At 37.9% G+C, this 20,274-nt stretch overlaps 1 protein-coding gene across 1 annotated transcript in view; it reads right to left on the bottom strand.

Moving 5' to 3' along the window:
• Window positions 1-20,274, bottom strand: part of ITFG1 (integrin alpha FG-GAP repeat containing 1) — a 198,166-nt gene that overhangs the window by 139,119 nt on the left and 38,773 nt on the right. Inside the window, exon 7 of the mRNA XM_039503755.1 lies at window positions 2,775-2,836. Within this exon, the coding sequence (XP_039359689.1) occupies window positions 2,775-2,836 (62 nt within the window). The remainder of the gene's footprint in view (window positions 1-2,774; window positions 2,837-20,274) is intronic.

Genomic DNA, 20,274 nt, shown 5'->3' with positions numbered 1-20,274 from the left:
TTTCTATTAAATAAACTTTTTGTTTGTTTTTATCCCAAGCAGATCTGATGTGTAAACTGTGTGGAGTGTGTGTGCCAAAGCAAACTGATAACAGTGGGACTGGTTTCACACCTTTGGGGGGTGCCGCACCAGAGAGGAATAGCTTGAGAACTCAGGAAGACTGATTTGGAGAGACTCGGGACTGGAAGGGTTATTGGTGTCACCTTGAAAACAGTAACTAGGCTGTGTCAGGGATTTGAATCACAGCTGCACAGCACCAAAGACCTTGAAGTTATAGGGCAGGTAGTAACAGAACTCTTTATCAGTCTGGGTGTTCTCCAAAATGTCACAGTACCTGTGTTTAATTTCAGGACATTTTCCTAATACTATAGTGATTGGAATTTGCAGTGGTGGTGGGAAACAATATCCCTGATACAGCTCTGGCATCAATATTTTATCAAAGTGGTTTTCAAACTGGGGTATGCGTACCCCTGGGGTATGCAAGCTCTTATCAGGGGGTACGCGAGGAAAAATCCTGTAATGGCGGACAACAGATTTTATTTAGTATAGAGGTTTTCAAATTGTGGGGCATGGAGAAACGTTCGTTTGGGTGGGGGGGGCACAGTGGCCAATTTCAAAACTTTTTGAGCTGAGCCCCTGCTTTGAGTAACAATTTTTGATTGCACTCCCTTCTCCAACCCAGACAGGCTGAGTGGCTTGCTGAAGTGAGTCAGAAGTGGAGGTGGCATTTCCTTCCCAAGCCCTGCTGGGCTGCCCTGAGCCACCTGGTATCACCACTCCCACCTCCAACTGTTCATGCGTACTCCCCTCAGAGGGTGGCCCCACAATTTAAAAACCTCTCAAAGCTGTTGCTAAATGGAATGTATAAACCTGAGGGAGTATGTGATCTCGTGTGCCCTTTCATGTGTCACCTGTGTCTTTTCTGCAGATAAGGAGGTTCACTCATCAGCAAACAGTGTACACAGAATACATGCTTTCTATACCAAAAGCTGCATTCAAATATACTTGAAGTGCATAAAACCATACTTTTATACTTTTCATTAAAGACTTAAAGGGGCACATACTGTTCTTTATATTATTGATATTTTAGGAAAAACTAATTGCAAGTACTATTAAGTAATGTTAAATATACCGTCTTGATTGACCATTGCAAGTCTCTCCATTTTACCGTTCTTCAACATAAAGTAAAGGTAATTATGGTTAGATGAAAAAGGTGCGTGTCTTTATTCTCATAATTTTTATGCTAAGCTGTGTTAAAAATTTACTACACAATAACTTTAAGTGATAGTGAATAAATCTCCCCACCCACACTAATGCACGTGTTAAGCAAGGCATCTATAAAAACGGCATTGTAAGGAAGTTCAGTGTAATATATGTTGTACTTAAGATTTTAATAGATTTCTTACTCAGCTTCTATTACAGCCTTAATTTACAGTATAAACTATAAAAGGTGACCTCTGCTTGATTTGATAGCATGGCTGCAGCACATGTTGCTGTATGGGAAGATAAGATTTTAGTCTTAACTCAATAATAATCCTGAATCTAGATTCTCATTTATACTAATACCCTTTAATGATATTCTGACAGAGTAAAGGAGCTAGAAACAGCCCCCTGAGAGTACTCTGTACAAGGGGCCTTCCTGGCATAAGAGGTCTATGGTGGCACTATTCCAAGTCTTGATTGTAGGGTCAGGGCCTGAGTCAAGGCTGGAGAGCACTGTACTGCAGCTATTTTATTATTTAAACATGAATGAAAGGCATACAATTTAAAGCTACCAAAACCACTTAAGACACCTCCATGCCTCAAAGCTGTACTGTAGCATCATCATATCCTTAACCCTGCTGTCCACACCCCAAAACCTCACACTCCATTATTTCTATGTTTAGATATTGTTACATCATTCTAGAAGTGTCTATCTTTACCAAATTGATTCCCAATTGATTTTTTCCTCCATGTTCCACTCCCTCCAGGCCCAGGAAAATGCCTGAAGTGAGTAATATTTCCACAAGATCTCCATGCCATTTTGTGCACAAAGCAATGGTAATGACATTATCCAATCATATTTTACTTAAAGACCGCCTATTCAAACCTTTCATTTTTATCTCATACTACCTAATGGCTTTTTATTAATTGTTACATGCCAATTTGGATTGAATCATGGCTTTTAATAATATAGAAACTTCTTGAAAGCAGATAATCAAAAATGGACTTCCTGCTGAAAAAGATTAATGTCTTTTGTTTGTTTTTCCTTTTTTCACAATACTCAGAGTTGTGCTGTGATATCTACTTGGGAGTTTCCTATCTATAATTAGAGGCACGTTCCATAGGAAAAAGTGTGTCATCTAAATCTCTCACTCACAAAAGCCCTGAAATCTTTTTAGCCACATTTAAATCAAACTAAAAATATCTAAGACTGGAGGCAACAAGGAAAAATTACTCCTTTGAAAATCTTTTTCTTCATAAACCATCATGCTGACAAATTAAATGACAGTAACCTCTTACAACAGCTGACACAACCACAGGAGCCCTGTTAACATGTGCATTAGGGCAGACTGATTGGTTTAATTGGCAGTCATGCTAAAATCCTGCAGAGGAACTGAGGCTGAGTGAATCATCTCCTCCAGCAATATTCAGCATTTTGAATATAACAGTGCAGCTACAATCTCTTAACATCAGCTCTGTTTATTCTTGAAATCAGTATCAGGTGACCTCGTTTTATATTTCTTAAAGCTATACATTTTAGCATAAGATGTTTGCTGTATTTTATTCCTTACCTTATTTACCCATGTTTCAAACTGAATTTCTTGGGAATTTGATAATGTAGTAAGGAACAGATCTGAAAAGACAAACATAATACAATTACAAGATTTAATATTTGATTATACACGTGCTTTTAATCCTACATATAATAGATGTAAATTAGTTTATTTAGTCGTCCAGTGGTTTTCGAATGCATAAACAAATGGATCAAAACAATGTAAAAAAAAAAAAAAGAGAGAGTTTGTTTTCAGCCCTGGGCCTCTACTTGTACAAGAACAACTGTGTGAAAATACATACTTTTGGTATACTAATGCCTGTGCATGTATACACATACCTAAACAAAAACATAAAAATAAAAAAAAATGTACACATAGAAGTGCTAGAAAACCACGTGCATACAAGTGACCAGTTAAAGAGAGCTAGCTATTACAAGAGATTACTTAGGGAAAAGAGCTAAATAAGTCTGAAAACTGGAGAAAACATCACACAGAATCTTTATCATTTGCTAAACATCATAGTGTTTTTCTAGCTTCTCTGGCATCAAACTTAGCTCTCCAGTGATTAGTCAAAAAAAATTTCATCAGAACATTACTGCTTACAGAAGAATCTATACTTTTGATTGGAGGTATTTTGGGAAGATTTCCAGAGAAGGAAAATGGGAGGAGGGAAGGAAAGTGGGGAAAGGATTTTGGAAAGAATGATGACAACCTTTTTAAACACAATCACCTTTTAGTAATCTGATGGCCCATTTTGTTATTTTTTCCTTCTTCCATTTACTATTTTAAATTTAAAATGGCAAAACTATTTCACTACTTATGTAAAGGAGCTGTGCTCAAATGTTGTCACTATTCAGGGTAGAATAGAGTTGTTCCTTTGTAAATAGTAAGAACCCTCAAATTGTTAAATTAATGCCTTTCCCTGATATCATCCTGAAGAAGCAGATGGAATGTGTTATATGAAAATTTAAAAGCCACATTAAGGATAAGTGTCCTTTTCTATTAAAGAATCCCTTTTTAAAAAAAACCCTGAAAGCTACAACATTTTACTCTATCTTTCTAGACCCTTAAAAATGTCTATCAAGCATTTAAGACTTATGAATGGACGACCTTCTGAAAATGTGATTCACTAAAAGATAGTTTATGGTTAACTTTTAATAATCAATGGTTCTTTACGATTAGAGCTTTAAAAATATTTATTTAAAAATACCAGCAAAGATGACAATCCCAGTTAAACTAAGATGCAGTCTAGCTCCTACGCCATTCTAGTGACTTCATTTATTATGTTAGTATAACGATACCAGAATGACAATTTTACTCAGTGCATATAAATGGAAGGCCTTAAAATGATAATTTGCCTTATTTGAATTTTAAAGCGGTATTAATCCATATGCATTTTAAATTGAAATAATCAAGACTGATGCATAAAAATATGATATGTCACAAGGACTTTTTTTTCTCTTTTTTTAAATTTACTTACTATAACTTAGAAAACAGAATTTCAGCTTGGCAATGTTTAACTTTTTGTCTGTGGAAAATCATGAATTTATATGTAGTCACTGAACAGGATTTGATAAATATATTAAAATATTAAGAACCTAGCCACAAAAGCAAGGATAATCACTTATTATAGCCATGGGAATAATCCAGTGATTAGTTTAAACAAACAAAAAACAAACAAACAAACCAGTTTTTCTTCACTTCTGCTGAACCTGGCAGTTGCATTGCATATGGGTAGGGCCATGAAATTCATGGCCATGAAAAACGAGTCACGGACAGTGAAATCTGGTCTTCCCTCATGAAATCTAGTCATTTGTGTGCTTTCACCCTACACTACACAGATTTCACATGGGAGACCAGCATTTCACAAACTGGGTGTCCTAACCCAAAAGAGGGTGTGTGTGGAGGGGTGGGGGTTGCAAGGTTATTTTAGGGAGGTCATAGTATTGCCATACTTACTTCTGTGCTGCTGCTGGCAGAGGCTCTACCTTCAGAGCTGGGCTCAGCAGCCGCCGCTCTCTGGCTGCCCAGCTCTGCTGGCAGCAGCGTTGCCACCAGCAACAGTGCAGAAGTTAAGGATAGCTATATTGCAACCCCCCTACAATAACATTGCAGTCTCTCCACAACTCTTTTTTGGGTCAGGACCCTACAACACCGTGAAATTTCAGATCTAAAGATCTGAAATAATGAAATTTACAATTTTTAGAAATCGGTGACCATTAAATTGACCAAAATGGACTGTGAATTTGATAGGGCCATACATATGGGGCCCAATCGAACTCCCACTGAAAAGTCAATGAAAGACTTAGGGATTCTCAAAAGTAAGAGCAATTTTAACATTCAAAACACACAAAATGTTCTCCACAATAAAATGTTTAAGCACAGTTGCAAACAGTAATTGTCATGGTTGGCTCTAAACCAGTAGAGCTCAAACTTTTTTTTACTGACGACCCCTTTCACATCACAAGCCTCTGAGTGCGACCCCCCCCCCAATAAGTTAAACACACTGTTTAATATATTTAACACCATTATAAATGCTGGAGGCAAGCAGGATTTGGGGTGGAGGTTGACAGCTCACGATCCCCCATGTAATGACCTCGTGACCCCCTGAGGGGTCCCGACCCCCAGTTTGAGAACCCTTGCTCTAAACATTCCGTGTGTCTCCATACCACATGTAGAATACCTGGTGAGTAACAATGGCAGCTAACAAGAGTTTCTTCTTTAGAAGAGACCTTGAGTGGCTGTGACGCATGGCTAGAAAGGGTTAAACAGCTTGCAGGCTGAATGACCCAAAACCCATCTTTAAAGTCATGTTAGAAAGGTATGCAAATGATATTTCGCATGAATGGCCCTAATTAGGCTAGTACTTTGAAATGCAAACCTATATTTTTAGAAGTAATACTAATTGTGTGCATCTTAGATGCTACCAGTAAACAGAGAGTTCCTGTCTGTCACAATAACTATTGATTCAGAGATCAAAAGGGAATATTAACATTTGGATGAATCTTGGGTCATTGTCTATATGTCTCTTTGAAGTTTGTAATAGACTGCCTAATGGATAAATTGCCCTATGTTAATTTGTGTTACTAATTATTGGTGGTGTTTAGAAAGCAAAAGGTTATATCAAAAGCCTATTGTTTAACCAGATACTCATTCATTCATCATCATTCATGCCCGTCACCCCAACCGGGGTATGGGCCGCCAACCACAGATCTCCAGAGTCTTCTATCCTGGGCCATTCGCTCTAGCTGGTTCCAGGTATAGCCCATTTTTTTGCTATCAACCTGAAGGTCGCGTCGCCAGGTATTTCTTGGGCGGCCTCTTTTCCGCTTGCCTTGGGGGTTCCACCGCAGTGCCTGTCTGGTGATGTTGGTTGGCTGCTTGCGTAGTGTATGTCCTATCCAGCCCCACCTTCTCCTTCTAATTTCTTCCTCTGCTGGGAGTTGACGGGTCCTCTCCAAGAGGTGGATGTTACTGATGGTGTCTGGCCAGCGGATCTGGAGAATCCTTCTGAGGCAGCTATTAATGAAGGTCTGGATCTTCCTGGTGGTTGTTTTGGTTGTCCTCCAGGTTTCAGCTCCATACAGTAGGACTGATTTCACGTTGGAGTTGAACAGTCGAATCTTTATTGCCAAAGACAGCTCTCTGGAGCTCCAGATGTTCTTGAGCTGTAAGAAGGCTGCTCTTGCCTTACCAATCCTTACTTTGATGTCTGCGTCTGTGCCACCCTGCTGGTCGATGATGCTACCTAGGTAGGTGAAGGACTGTACTTCTTCCAGGGGGCGTCCATTCAGTGTGACTGGGTCGTTGCTGATGGAATTGATCCTAAGGATCTTGGTCTTGTCCTTGTGGATGTTGAGGCCAACCTGTGATGACATGGCTGCCACTACATTGGTCTTCTCTTGCATCTGCTGTTTACTGTGTGAAAGGAGTGCAAGGTCGTCGGCAAAGTCCAGGTCATCAAGCTGGGTCCACAACGTCCACTGGATTCCGTTCCTACGCTCGTAAGTGGATGTCTTCATAATCCAATCAATGACGAGAAGAGAGAGAAGTGGTGACAACAAGCATCCTTGTCTGACTCCGGTTCGCACCTGGAAGCTGTTTGTGAGCTGCCCTCCATGGATCACTCTACAGTGTATGCTGTCGTATGAGTTCTTGATCAGGTTGGCCACCTTTGCTGGGATGCCATAGTGCCGAAGGAGCTTCCAGAGGGTCTCTCGATCCACGCTATTGAACGCTTTCTCATAGTCAACAAAGTTGATGTACAACGAGGAGTTCCACTCCATAGACTGCTCGACTATGATGCGGAGCGTTGCTATCTGGTCCGTGCATGATCTGTTCTGCCGGAAACCTGCCTGTTCATCTCGTAGCTGTGGATCGACGGCATCCTTCATTCTCTCTAAGAGGACTCGGTTGAAGACCTTCCCTGGCACCGACAGGAGTGTGATTCCTCTATAGTTGGCACAGTTGCTGAGGTCTCCTTTCTTGGGGATTTTGATGAGATATCCCTCTTTCCAGTCAGCCGGAATCACTTCTTCTTCCCATATCTTCTCAAAGAGGGGGTACAGCATTTCCACTGAAGTATCCAGGTATGCCTTGGGGGCTCGCCTGGGGTGTGCCGCCAGTCAGCTTCTTCATCATGGTGATGGCTTTGATGATCTCGGCTCTGCTTGGTTTATCGCATCGTGATTGATGGGGGTGGCTGGGTTGGCTGGGGTGTCTGTGGTGGTGGATTGGGGTGGTGCTGGTCTTCCTCAAAGCAAAGTGCCCATCTGTCTGTCTGTTGTTCTGTTCTGTTCTGTTTGTTCCTTTCTGTCCTTGAACTCTTTAGGACGGCTTGGCTTGCTGAAACTTCCACAGTCAGACAGTAGTATGCAGCTGTTTCATGTTACCGCTGTGCTGCTGCTGCCTGCTGCTCTGCAGCCATCCACAGTCCACATCTCTTTTTTCCTTCCTTCCTTTCCTCTTCACTCTGCACTGGCTTCACACATACTTTTTTTGCTTTTTGGAACCAGATACTAGGACACCATATACAAAGACCCTTCGGTCCTGATTCTGTCATCTCAGATCTGCTTAGGCTTCATCAGGGGAAGTTTGAGTCGCAAGACCGAGGTCCCAGTTACGCTGGTACGTCCTGAATATGATATTTGGACATTGGATTATGACCTATGAACTGAACCTTAATAGACTGAACTCATGTCTGTATGTATATTGATCTTTTAACCATATTCTCTCTTTTAATAAATTTTAGTTTAGTTAATAAGAATTGGCTGTAGCATGTATTTGGGTAAGATCTGAAATATTCAATAATGTGGGAGGTAATGTGTCTAATCCTTTGGGATTGGTAGAACTTTTTCTTTATATGATGAAACTTGATTGACAGAAATTTTCATCATATTTGACATGAGTACCTGGATGTAGGCCTGAGGCTGGATCACCTTAAGGGAACTGTGTTGTTTGGACTTCTCAGTAACCAGTAAAGTAATAAAGAAGCTGTTTTATGCTGGCTTGGTAAATCTAAGTATTGGAATATCTGTCAGCTTTTTGGGGTTTGGCTGCCCCATTCTTTGCAGTTCACCCTAACTGAGTGACCCTAGCTGGCCTCCAGTCACACTGGCACTATATCAGTCTTCACATAACCTGTTTGGTACACTTTTGCATAGTGCATACACGACCTCTTAAGTGTAACTGATTAACCAGTCCTCCTTCCCACCAGCTCTCAGTGCAGCAGGGCATCTTTGACAACATTATCCCATTACTGCTGGTGATGCATTGCATGTGCCTGTTTTCCATGAACTATGCCCTATTTAGCCAAAATGGGATGACTGCCAATGCACTCACATGGCTCATGGACTGTTGAGAGGCTGAACTTTCATTTTGTTGTAAATGGGTCAGATGATTGTGTCAATCTATTTACAAAACACTGTTGTGTTTTTAGTGTAGAAAAGCCAGATTCAAAGGCTACGCATAGTGAATTATTCTGAACCTGAAGTTCTTGGCCTAAGGTTTGTTTTTATCATAATAGACTGACAAAATTTTAACATAATTATAGAGCTCTTTTACATAGGTAATGAAATAGTTTTGCCATTTTTAAGCACAAATCAAAATCAGGTGCCTTTGGTAATCTCATGATTTAACTTCTTGGGATTCCCCCCTCTAATATGAGAATATGCTACTGTACAGTGGCATAAGCCAAACAGTTTCTCTCTTTTTTCCCCTAAAGTCAACTAAGTTAATATGGATGGAGTGTGTTTACCAAAATTCCAAGAAATTAAAGCTACTAAGAATTAATGTATACTGTAAATAGCTAATTTAATCTCTTCTCTTTGAAGCTTTTTGAATAAGTATCTGTGTATGCCATTTTTTAATAACAGGTCTTTTTTCAAATAAACCATTCCACTATATGCAGTTATGAGTTCACAAACAGGACATATTTTCAAGTTATGAATTAATAACTGTTGCAATCCTGATGACAGCTATTTTAAAAGACAGTCCATAATATAGTCTATTCTTCGTTAACTCCCATGAATGGGGGTTAAAATTGGACTACGCACCACACAGCTCAAATCATCCTATTAAGAAATAATTTTTTGAACAAAAACAACAAAAACACTCTTCCCCTCCATTTCTATATTTTCATGCCATTAACCCAAGAGAAACCAAACAAAGATGGGAGGCAGGCAGGGATGCTGGAACAATTCGTATAGTGGGGGTGCGGAGAGCCTTTGAACCAAACTGCAAACCCTATAAATGATGGAAACCACTTCAAAGCGGGGGGTGCTACTGTACACCTAGTTCCAGCACCTATAGTGGCAGGGTGCATCAATACATTAGATTTTACTTCTAGAAATTTGCAAAAAAAATATTTTGGAGGCCTCATTCTAATCTTATTACAAGCATACCATGCAATTTGGAATGACTAATGGCTTTCAATCAGGTGAGGATAAAGTCTGGAAAAGCAAAATGCCAGTAATGAGATATATGGAGTAAACAGTGAAGCAAGTTTCCCCATGCATCTGCTTGCCGTTAATTTTGGTCCCTGTCAATACCTGTAAGCCCTCCTTTTCACATAAATACCATCATTTAAAATGTAATGAATCGTCCTGGCTAAAGCTTTGCCTTCAGATTGCTGGAATAATTAAAATGTTTTATAATGTAATCCATCAAAAAAGGGATGACTCTTGCCTATAGTAGTCTTGGTGAAATGAGGTTTACAGGATTGAAGCTATACATTAATATGTATGATGCAAGTCTGCCAGTAAAACCTGCAAAGGAAGTGTAGGCATATTATCTACTATTAGAAAGTTAAAAGCCCTCGCCATTAAATAATACTTAAAGGACTAACTGAATGTAATTCTCTTTTGTTAAAAATAACTTTTTGTTTTGGAGTTGCACCATATACCAAATTATTTTTTTCCTCTACATTAGAAAATACATTAAACCAATTAAATCAATATTTTTAGGCATGGTTCCTTTCATCCTGCAGAGTCTCTCATCCAGTGAAATTAATGGAAGGCCTGCCTATTTTAGTATGGATCAATCCTTTCTGTCTGCCTTGAGAATTGCTATATAATACTATAGCTTGTCTCACTACTGGTATGACTTTCACAATACATGCACCAGCTAACGTCACACATGGCTCATCCTCGTTTTTAAGATTATTTTGCATTAGATTGGGTTTGAACATCAGTTTACTCCCATGTTAGTTTGTATTATTTTCTCTAATATTTGTAATTTAGAGTGCATGTCTTGTACCTTAATATTTTCTAAATGCTTGTAGTGAGTGGAAATATGTGAAGTAGTTTTTTCTAATATAAAATCAATAAAGACTTAAAAAAAGTTTCATCCTGATGCAGATTAAATTAGTCATGTTATACACTACTCGAAATATAATTTCATAATGGGAACAGAGATGTATATTACTGCTACTGGGAACTACTGTAACACTAGGTGGCAAATTAAAAATAAAAAAGAATTTCCTATAAAATTCATGATGATAGGACCAGAATAAAAAATAGCTCTAAAATGAATTAACTACTGAAAAAAAAATAGAAAGAAAATACAATGGCTAGGATGTCAGTTAGCTGAAATGTGTGTTTTGTTTTTATTATTAAGCTATCTGGTGTGTGGGAGAAATAAATCTGGGGATTAAATTTGAGACAAACTACAAAAAGCTAATGCAAAGATAATAATTTAAAATGTCTGAATTGTTTACTATCTTAAATGAAAGTGCGGAGGTGAGTACATTATAAAGTATTTTTTCAGCTACTGCAGTATACTGGGAAGGCTGGTCTTCCATTTTGGAAGTTTCAAAAAACGTTGGGAAAAATTTTCAAAGGTGACAGCCTAAATTACAAATGCAAGTTCGATAGAATGTGGTTTCACCTATAACACGGTAAGATTTTTTGGCTCCCAAGGACAGCGTTATATCGGGGTAGAGGTGTATGTCTCTCTCTGTGCTGCTACCAACCACACCTTGGCTCCTACCATCCTTCATTATACTGCAGGGTGAGCCCAAGTCACTCCCAGTTTTAGGTTTTCCCCCAGAAACATATGTCCTTTACTGCCCATCCCTCTCCGAGACAGTACAAGTTTAAATAAAGCCCCCCATTTCATCAACAGAAATAATATGAGTACATCTTGTTGCCCCAAATGGAGTTTCCCCGACACTTCAATTTAAACACACTGGATTAGATAAAATAATACAACAAATTTATTAACTACAAAGAGATTTTTTAGTGAGTACAAGAAATGACGCATAAAAGTCAGAAATGGTTACAAGAAAAATAAAGATAAAATGCAACTGGTTCCTAACTTAAACTATGTGAAATTCAAAGCAGAGTTCTCTCAGCACATCCAAGACCAAGAATTTCACACTTGAATCACTGTTTTAGGCTGTATGCAAACATGGCATTGGTTTACACACAGTTTACTTGTGGAAAGTCCTCTCTGCAAACATGAAGGCTACAATTTTTCTTAAAATCCCAAATTTACCACATAGGCCCCACACAAATGCATCAAATAAGTTGGATTCAGTCTACAGACCAGTGTTTCACAACTCTGGGGTATGCAATTCTGCTGATCACTTTTGTGCACTCTCGAAGAACTAAAACACAACCTGAAGGTCTAAAGCAAGTGAAAAGGAACTACAGCAGTGAAAAGCAATTAATCTCTCTTACACTGTCGGTGCAAACCCCAACAATGAAATTTCATTGTCTGAAACATGAGAATTCAACAGAAGATGATCACTTAGAATGCTAATTTAGATAAAGCAATTTTTATGTGCTCAGAGTTGCAGCTGTTTCTCTGTTTTTAGATAAAACAAAAAGAGCCTGCTAAGCAAAACTATGCCATCAGTTCAAATAGTCATCTTTAGGACCACCTCTAGTGAAGATGCTCCAAATGTGACCTGGACTGGGAGATGGTGACAAAGGCTTTCCATTCAGTACAGCATCAACAATCCCAACTGGTTACATGGCTTTCATCCATTTCCTCTCTCTCTGATCCCTGTATTTTAAGGCCATGGCTGCACTAGAGTTTAGGTCAGCAGAATTCACGTCGCTCAGATGATTGAATAAACCACCCCTGAGCAACACAAGTTACATGTATAAGTGCCAGTGTGGACAGCGCTATGTCGGCGGGACAGCTTCTGACGCTTATAGGGGTAGTTTTATTATGCTGGTAGGAGAGCTCTTTCCATAGAGTGTCTTCACCAAATGCGCTGCAGCAGCTGTACATGCAGACATGCCCTTAAAAGTAGTAGCAGATTCTCTCCCTCCAGGACTCTGATTATTGCACTGAAATCTTGCATGCTTCTGGTTTTTCTTTAGGTACAGAAACTTAATATGACTGAAGGGGAAGCCTAAGACATGTATGATTTAATAAAATTTTCGGGCACCATTAAGTTCTCTAATAGTGTTGATGATGCCTGCTGGAGGGAAAGAAGAGTGGACAGACAAATATCACAATGAACAGCTAACATTTGAATTTTGAAGAGCTATTAATATTAGTATATGTTATTCAGACTTGTACATGCATCCTTTAGATTTAAACTGTAGAGGTCATGTTTAAAATTATTTGCAGCGTCAACTAAACTTCACACCTATTCTGAAATACCTAGCATACTACAAATCCAAAACACTAATTCACTATCAGCTGACATGTTTTTAAGGGTGCCTCACTGTATCTTATGTTGGCAGTTTTGCTAAAACACTAGCATTTGAATGTGTGTCTTTTAGTCTGAAAAGCACAGAAAATTAAGTATTTGGCACTGGTTAAGATACTCTATTCAAATGCTGATGAGTCTGATGGCACTAGACTTGGCGGGGATATTTATAGTCTAAGATTGGATAATCAACAAATGAAAGCTCATGTATATTAACTGTCTGAATTGTACAGAAATGACATTCAACTAGTACACTACATAGAAATGAAATCCTTGATACTCTGAAAAAAATCTCAAGCCAGATGCAGGCACATTTGCTGTAATATATGTTTTCCACATCCTAATCTAATGGCTGGAATTAAGGAAAGTATTACACTCTGAAAAGGAGGCTTATCACTCAAACACATGTAAAGGAGATGGCAAATGATGAAGCCTATGTTTTACTTTTATATTATTGGTTTAACAAGCAGTAATCAATACATAGCCACAAAACTGATGGCAAAAATTAAATTAAATTCAAAAGGTTTGGAACAAAGGGTGAACAAAAAGGTAACAAGTATTGAAAGAAGTATAGGATTGAACACTGGCATTTTAAACAAACCAATCAATACATTTTTACAGAATAAGGTTGTGGTAGTCTCTGCCAACAGAAGAATGTGGTCTTGAGTGTTTTTACTCAGCATCCTCACTTTTACAAAAAGAAGGCCCAGTTTTTCAAGTTAAGTAGGGTTAGATGGCACAGTGGTGAAAATACTGGCAGCCAGCCAATAGGCTAGCTGCAGGTACTTTCTCTCTCACCATTGGTAACAATGGTGAGAGAATTTCCAAAGATCTTCAGTCTAAATGCAGCCAACGAGTTCTGCCAGAACACTGAAGTTAACAACCATAATCTTGTATGAAGCAGCATGGGAATCTTTATAAACTAGTCACTTGAATTTAATCTTAAAAATGGCTAAGCATTTTAATATTAGCTTCAAGTTAATAGATACAAGTTGCACAAAGATCACCACAACTTTCACTAATCTTCACAAGTCAATTACTTAAGTAAATTAAAACACCTGAGTACAGTAACTGCCTGGTTTACATTAAATATTGTATTCAAGCAATATTCAACTGAATAAAACTTCAATAAATAGCATTAAAAGATATTTGAATTTGTTGGCTTTCAAGATGTTAAAACTGCTTTGCAAGCTACCACTTACAACCTATAATATGGTCAAGGCCCCTGATACTCTGGCTATGTCTACTGAGCTGCAGGGCGGACTATGTGGGTGTGAACTGCAGACACACCAAAGCGTTGTGCTCTAACTGCTCTGTGTGGACACTGCTAGCACCAGCTAAAAGTTACCTAGTTCATGAGGACTAAGTTAATGTGAATTTGGTACCTTTTAATTGGAACCAGGAGCATCCACACAGGGCAGTTAAGAGTGAACACTTTGATGTACTCTAAAATTCACACCCCCATGGTCCACATTGTAGAGTAGTATAGACAAACCTTCTGTGTCAAGCTGGACCTAAATTCCCTGGCAAGATGTCTTTTTTCTGTTGTACTCTTGTGGCAGCTTCATTTAAAAATCAACCAGTCTTTAACAGCAGCAGTCAATTCACAGATACACCCAACTACCCTCTTCCAGAATAGCTCCCACTCCCTCAAATAGTGGCTATGCATATTTTAGCTAGAAGTGTCTGCTAAAATGATCAGCCATGAAAGAGTTAAAGGTTGACATTTAAATATGACAATTAAGCTTCAGAGTTAACACCCTCAATGAGATAAAGGGAACAGTTCATACTTCTCCAAAATACCATTTCAAGCTGCCCAACTGAAGGTGGACGAAGACAGTATTGCAATGACTTCTAAATGTGAACTGAATATGAGGTTTTGCCCCAGCGATAAGAGCTAGAAAGGTTATTTTGTATTGTTTGAAACTGAAACAGATTCTAGAACACAGCTCTGTCATGTTTGTGGGTGGGTGTTAACTTCATGGCAGCAGAAATCTTAAAAATTAAATACATATTTCTCTGGTAATGGCTCTGAGGGTCTCTCAGAGTGACCTGGGCAGAGTTTTTGTTAAATTGTGTACTCGTGGTGCTCTTTTCAATTGTTTGTCTGAATGTTGTGTAGGGTCCATAATTAGAGGTAAATTAAAATCACCAAAAGTTCAAACTTTTGGGTCATATGGAAATAATTTAATATATTTCTTCATTAAAAGTGAAGACCTAAATTGGATTTTTATTTATTGGCACATACATTCTCAGTCTGGTTCACATTTACTGATATATTATTCTAATAAGCAAAAATTAGATCTACTTCTGATTGTAAGTGTGAAACTCTTACACTAAAGGAATAAATCCCAAATAATTGGTTGTTAGCAACACATGAATGACTAGATAGTTAACTGCCCTGAAAATGAAGACAGAAAGGGTTCATAATTTTAATCACTTCTGAGCACTAAAAGCCTAAGAATTTATAAAAAAAAAAAAAAAAATTTTATAAAAATTGCTTGCGCGCCTTATAACTCGAGTTCCAAAAAAAAAAAAATGTTGTTGTTGTATTTTGTGTTGTGCTGCTTTTTTTGTTTGATGACTTTTTTTTTATTTTTTCGCTGACAGGACGTAATACGACGTATACGCTAAACGCGTAAAATAAACCAATCATAGAACAGAACATACACATAATACATACATACATTTACCTTCTCCGTAGGGTATATACTCGGTATGCTGCTGCAAAACATTTGTTTGTTTAAGGACCTTGAAAATGGGCACAAGGAAAGAGAAGAGACATGACAACGCATTCAAACTACAGGCTCACAGTTACGTTGTAATGTAAATGGGATAGAGCAGATAGAGAGAAAATTCAAAAAATCTATGGTATGGAAGGAAGTGGAGGAAAAGAATGGAGAAACCTTTTTTTTTTTTTTTTTTGTTGTAGATGTTTTAGCATGCCTTATAATATAACTTTTATATATTATTTAAGTACAGAAATAGAGATCATCCCAGACTGAGCGCCTTATAATAATTGTGCCTTATATAGTGCGGAAAATACGGTACATACAATCTATAGTACAGCAAGAGGGGAACATGTTACTAGTATACTTGTAGCAAGTTAAGAGTAACAAATGTAACATTACTGGAAATTTCAATTTGCATGTACATGCACATATTCAATGCATTCACAAGATTTTGAATTTACTACACATATAGTAGAAATTAACATACGTTCATCTGCTGGAATATTAGAATTATGCAAAGTTTAACACAACTAAAGATTGTTCAGAATCCCACATGCTTCCCATCAGATCTTATTACTCCTTTCAACTGTCTCACTTACAACATATTAATGTAAGATCCAATGTCACTTTCAGACAATGTACACTGACACTTGGAAGGGTGCTTCCCGTTGGACAATTCCCACTACCTGTAAAAGGCAGCAGGATTTGTCATGGTCAGTAATCAAGTGCTCTGCAGGGAGGAAGTAAATCCTTTTCCAGATTCCCTCTGCAATTCCTCAAATAGCAACCTTTTATCTGCATAGAGAACTTTTCTCTTAAATGGGTACATACATGTCTTCCTTCCATTGTATCTGCAGCATATGTCTTAGTTTAGAACACTATTTGCCTTTCAATTCTCAAAACTGTTATAAATGGCAAAAAAGTGAAATTTCATAGCCTGAAATAGATTTTGAAATTAGGTTTTGGACTGATTAGATGTGTTTTTAGAATGAGCATTATTTATTTCAAGTACATTTATTTTCTTCTGAATGATGTATACATGTGTTTTGCAGAGGTCTTTCTGCATGGCTTGTAAATGTGCAAATTTGATTCATTTAATTTAGACATTACCTGAATACAGATATATAAGTAGGTTAATTTCTTGGTTTCAATGGGCTATTTAATCATTTACTATTCATGTTGTGGAAGTATATCAACACCTGTATCTAGGATCTGCGGCCCACTGTGGTTGGCACTTTACACACAAGTAATAAAGACAGCTCCTGCCCCAAAGAACTTCCAACCTTAATGTTTGATGAGACTCAATAGGTGGATAAAAAACAAATATAGTGAAGTGGAGAGGGGAAGGGGAGGAAGACAATGTAACTGTGAAGCTATCATGATTAATGTAATAACCAGTAGGCTCAGCACAATAATTGCCTACCTGTTGTCAAATGTTTTGTAGACATCATTGCACAGGATAGTTTTAGGATATTTGAAGGACAATGTTGTAGTTTTACAAAAATGTGTCTGTAGGAAAAAACTGATGAGGGCTGAAGCCTGTGATCAGACAAAATGGACACGGGTATCAATGACTTAATGTTTTAGAGCCAATAGGTACAGTGGAGCTAAAATGTCAACTCCGATCAAAATTCCTGTTTATTCAGGTATTTTCCCTTTTGATTATACTTATTTTAGAATTGCATTCACAGTACTATGTTAAAAACGTTACTAAGTAAGATTTCAAAGTCTAGCACTCAAAAGTTCAGAAATGCCAAAATTAAGGTTGTCTGTGCAACCTTAATTCAGCCCCAGGAGACAAATGCATTATGATAGAGTCTTTAATTATATGACCACATACTAACTTTTTCATAGGACATTGAAGTCATCCAGTGTCCAGAATGGATCTGATCTGGGGATGAATCAGGGTTGTGTAACGGAGACTACTTCTGTAGGACTCTTGCTTCATTTGTTGCACAAAATGGAAGGTGTGTAGTGAATGAGGCAGAGGACTGGTCACATGGTTAAGGCAGACTAAGGCTGCTCTAGAGAATTGGATTTAACCCGGTTTCTGCCACAGAGTTACAACATTAGGCAAGGCAATTCATGTAAACTGTGTTCCTTGTTTTCTGCATGTCCAATTTGAAGCACTGCGGTACCATTTGCAAAAGTTATAAGCACAATAGAGTCTATGCTGTGACCATATACAGCACTATATAAAGTTGAAGGTGCTTGCTGTCTCAAATTGGGGACCCAAAATTAGTGGTTACTTCTGACCTTAATCTCTGTCTCTCACTTCACATTTGTAAAATGGGATAACAGTCTCCTTGCCCAGCAACTCTATTCTCACATCTGAACTCCCTATCCCAATCTCAGTCTACCCCCTCTCCCAGCAGTGTCAATGCCTAGCCATTTCCAGTTCCGCCTCCTGGCTCCTAATACAATTTCTCTCTCTGCCTATTCCTGGCTTTCAGTTGCCCACCTCTTGATTCACTCTCCCTGTTCCCCACTGGCTTCCTGTCCCAATCTCCCTCCCCAGACTACTTGTGCAGTGGCGCTGGAACATTTTTTACAGTGGGGGGGTGGTACCTCCTCACCCCCCAGATTCAATCAGGCGTATTTATGGTAGAAGTCATAGACAGGTCACAGGCCAGGATTTTTTGTTTCTTGCCCATGACCTGTCCATGACTTCTACTAAAAATACCAGCGATTAAATCATAGCCTTAGCTATATACAGCTGAAAACAGGACCTTACAATGGGAAATGTCAGGCAATCTCAATAATAGGCACTGTTACCAGTCCCAGCTACAATATTATTTTCCAACAGAAAAGACAGGCAGGGAAAAACAAAGGACAAAATTTACTTGTTACTTTCAGTTAGCTTCTAATTATCCTTGTTATTTTTTCCAGTCATTCTTCTTTGCATGTTATAAAAGCAGAATGCTATTTATAGGTTAAGCTGAGTGTTCATTTCACTAATGATTGACTTGACCTTTTTCTTTAATGTCAAAGGGCTTTATATGAGAACTGAAACCTTCAGTATTTCAGGACCTTTACTTTTTTTTTTTTTTAAACTAAGTGTCCAGGGTACCAAATAAGCAATGATTTGTTAAATGCTAGGTTTTTAAATTTAAATTGTCTCAGAGATCCTTAAGAGATTTTGATGATTTAAAAGCTAGAAGGTTTGACTCCTCTAAGACTGTCCCAAAATACAGTAGAATTAAAATCTTGCTCAGTGTCCCTTTCAAGATTAAGCTCATGCCACTGAGTACATACATTTGCCCACAATACATACACAATTTCTTAATTTGTGTGCAAAAATCAGGTACTCTGTGCATATTTAATTATACATGGCATCTAACTGGCTATGTGTTTATGTACTCCAAGTTTATGCATGCATATTAAGAACACACAAACATATTCACATAATTCATGCGCCCAACGCTAAAGCTATAATTTTGAAACTATTAAGTGCATTTGTATAGCCTCCCCCAAATTGTAAAACTCATAACAAATGTTATAATGTATGAAAACTAGATAGCAAAATTATTTCCTGATTAAAACTCCCACTGAAGTTTGCTATATTAGAGAAGCCAGTAGAGTGGTTAGATTTAGGAACACACTTTCTGCTCCATGAAAACATGAACCATGACACAAAAGTCATTCTTTGCACGAGCCTTATTTTACATTAACAATTATTTGAGTTAGCAAAATATTAAAATTGGCTATGTAACTCTTCAGCATCATAGGACAGTGACAACAGCAGCTTGGGTGAATATTTTGGAACAAATTTGTCTGGAAAATTTTGCCTTTTGCTTGCTATTCAGACCTATATTCTGCATGGTGGATTGATTTAAATCATCAAGTTAAATCATGATCTAACACCAGCAAGCAGGTAACCCTGATTTAAATCTTGTTTTGCATTTTTTACTTTTTAGTTATTTTTCTACGGAAAGATTCATTCTCATTAATTGGCAACCATTAAAACATGTTGATTTACAAGTCAATATAACCTTTATATTAAATTTGGTATTTTGCTGATGCTCTACACCTATAAACATTTATTCAATCATATAGCTTAAAATACATTAATTTGCCTTCTTAATTTTTACAATATTTTATTGTTTGGAAAATAGTGAAAGCTTTTTTTAAAATCATTATTTATGTCAAGCTACATTTGGATTGAAATTGGAATTCAATTCAAAGGTACATGAGCAGCATTTTAAAATTAGTTTTATTTAACTAATAAAAATATCTTAAAAACTGGATACATATGAAAAAAGTAAACTGATTCATTAAGCAAAGGAAGTATTACTTATAGTAAGTGAACGCCAGTATCCACTATACCAAATTTAAAAATTTTTTTAAATACAAATTAAAAAAAATTTTATAAAATCGCCCACACAAACAAATTACTTTTAATGGTGTCGTGTGGCGTGCACGGTCTAGTGGAGCATTTGCATTCATTTTTCAGAGGTAGCTGCTCGTATCTATCCCATAGTTCTCCTCTCCCTCCCCCTCCCCCCCCCCTTTGAATCCCCGTTGTGATTCCCATGGTCGCCCAGGTGGTTTTTGTAAAATGCGTCAGTTTGTCGCCTGAGCTGCCTTTTCAGCAAATGTTTTCTGGCCTTTGCCCCAGGAG

This window comes from Mauremys reevesii, linkage group 16 (genome assembly GCF_016161935.1).
Source record: "Mauremys reevesii isolate NIE-2019 linkage group 16, ASM1616193v1, whole genome shotgun sequence".
Classification (NCBI taxonomy): Eukaryota; Metazoa; Chordata; order Testudines; family Geoemydidae; genus Mauremys; species Mauremys reevesii.
This window is presented reverse-complemented; position numbering and strand designations above follow the sequence as displayed.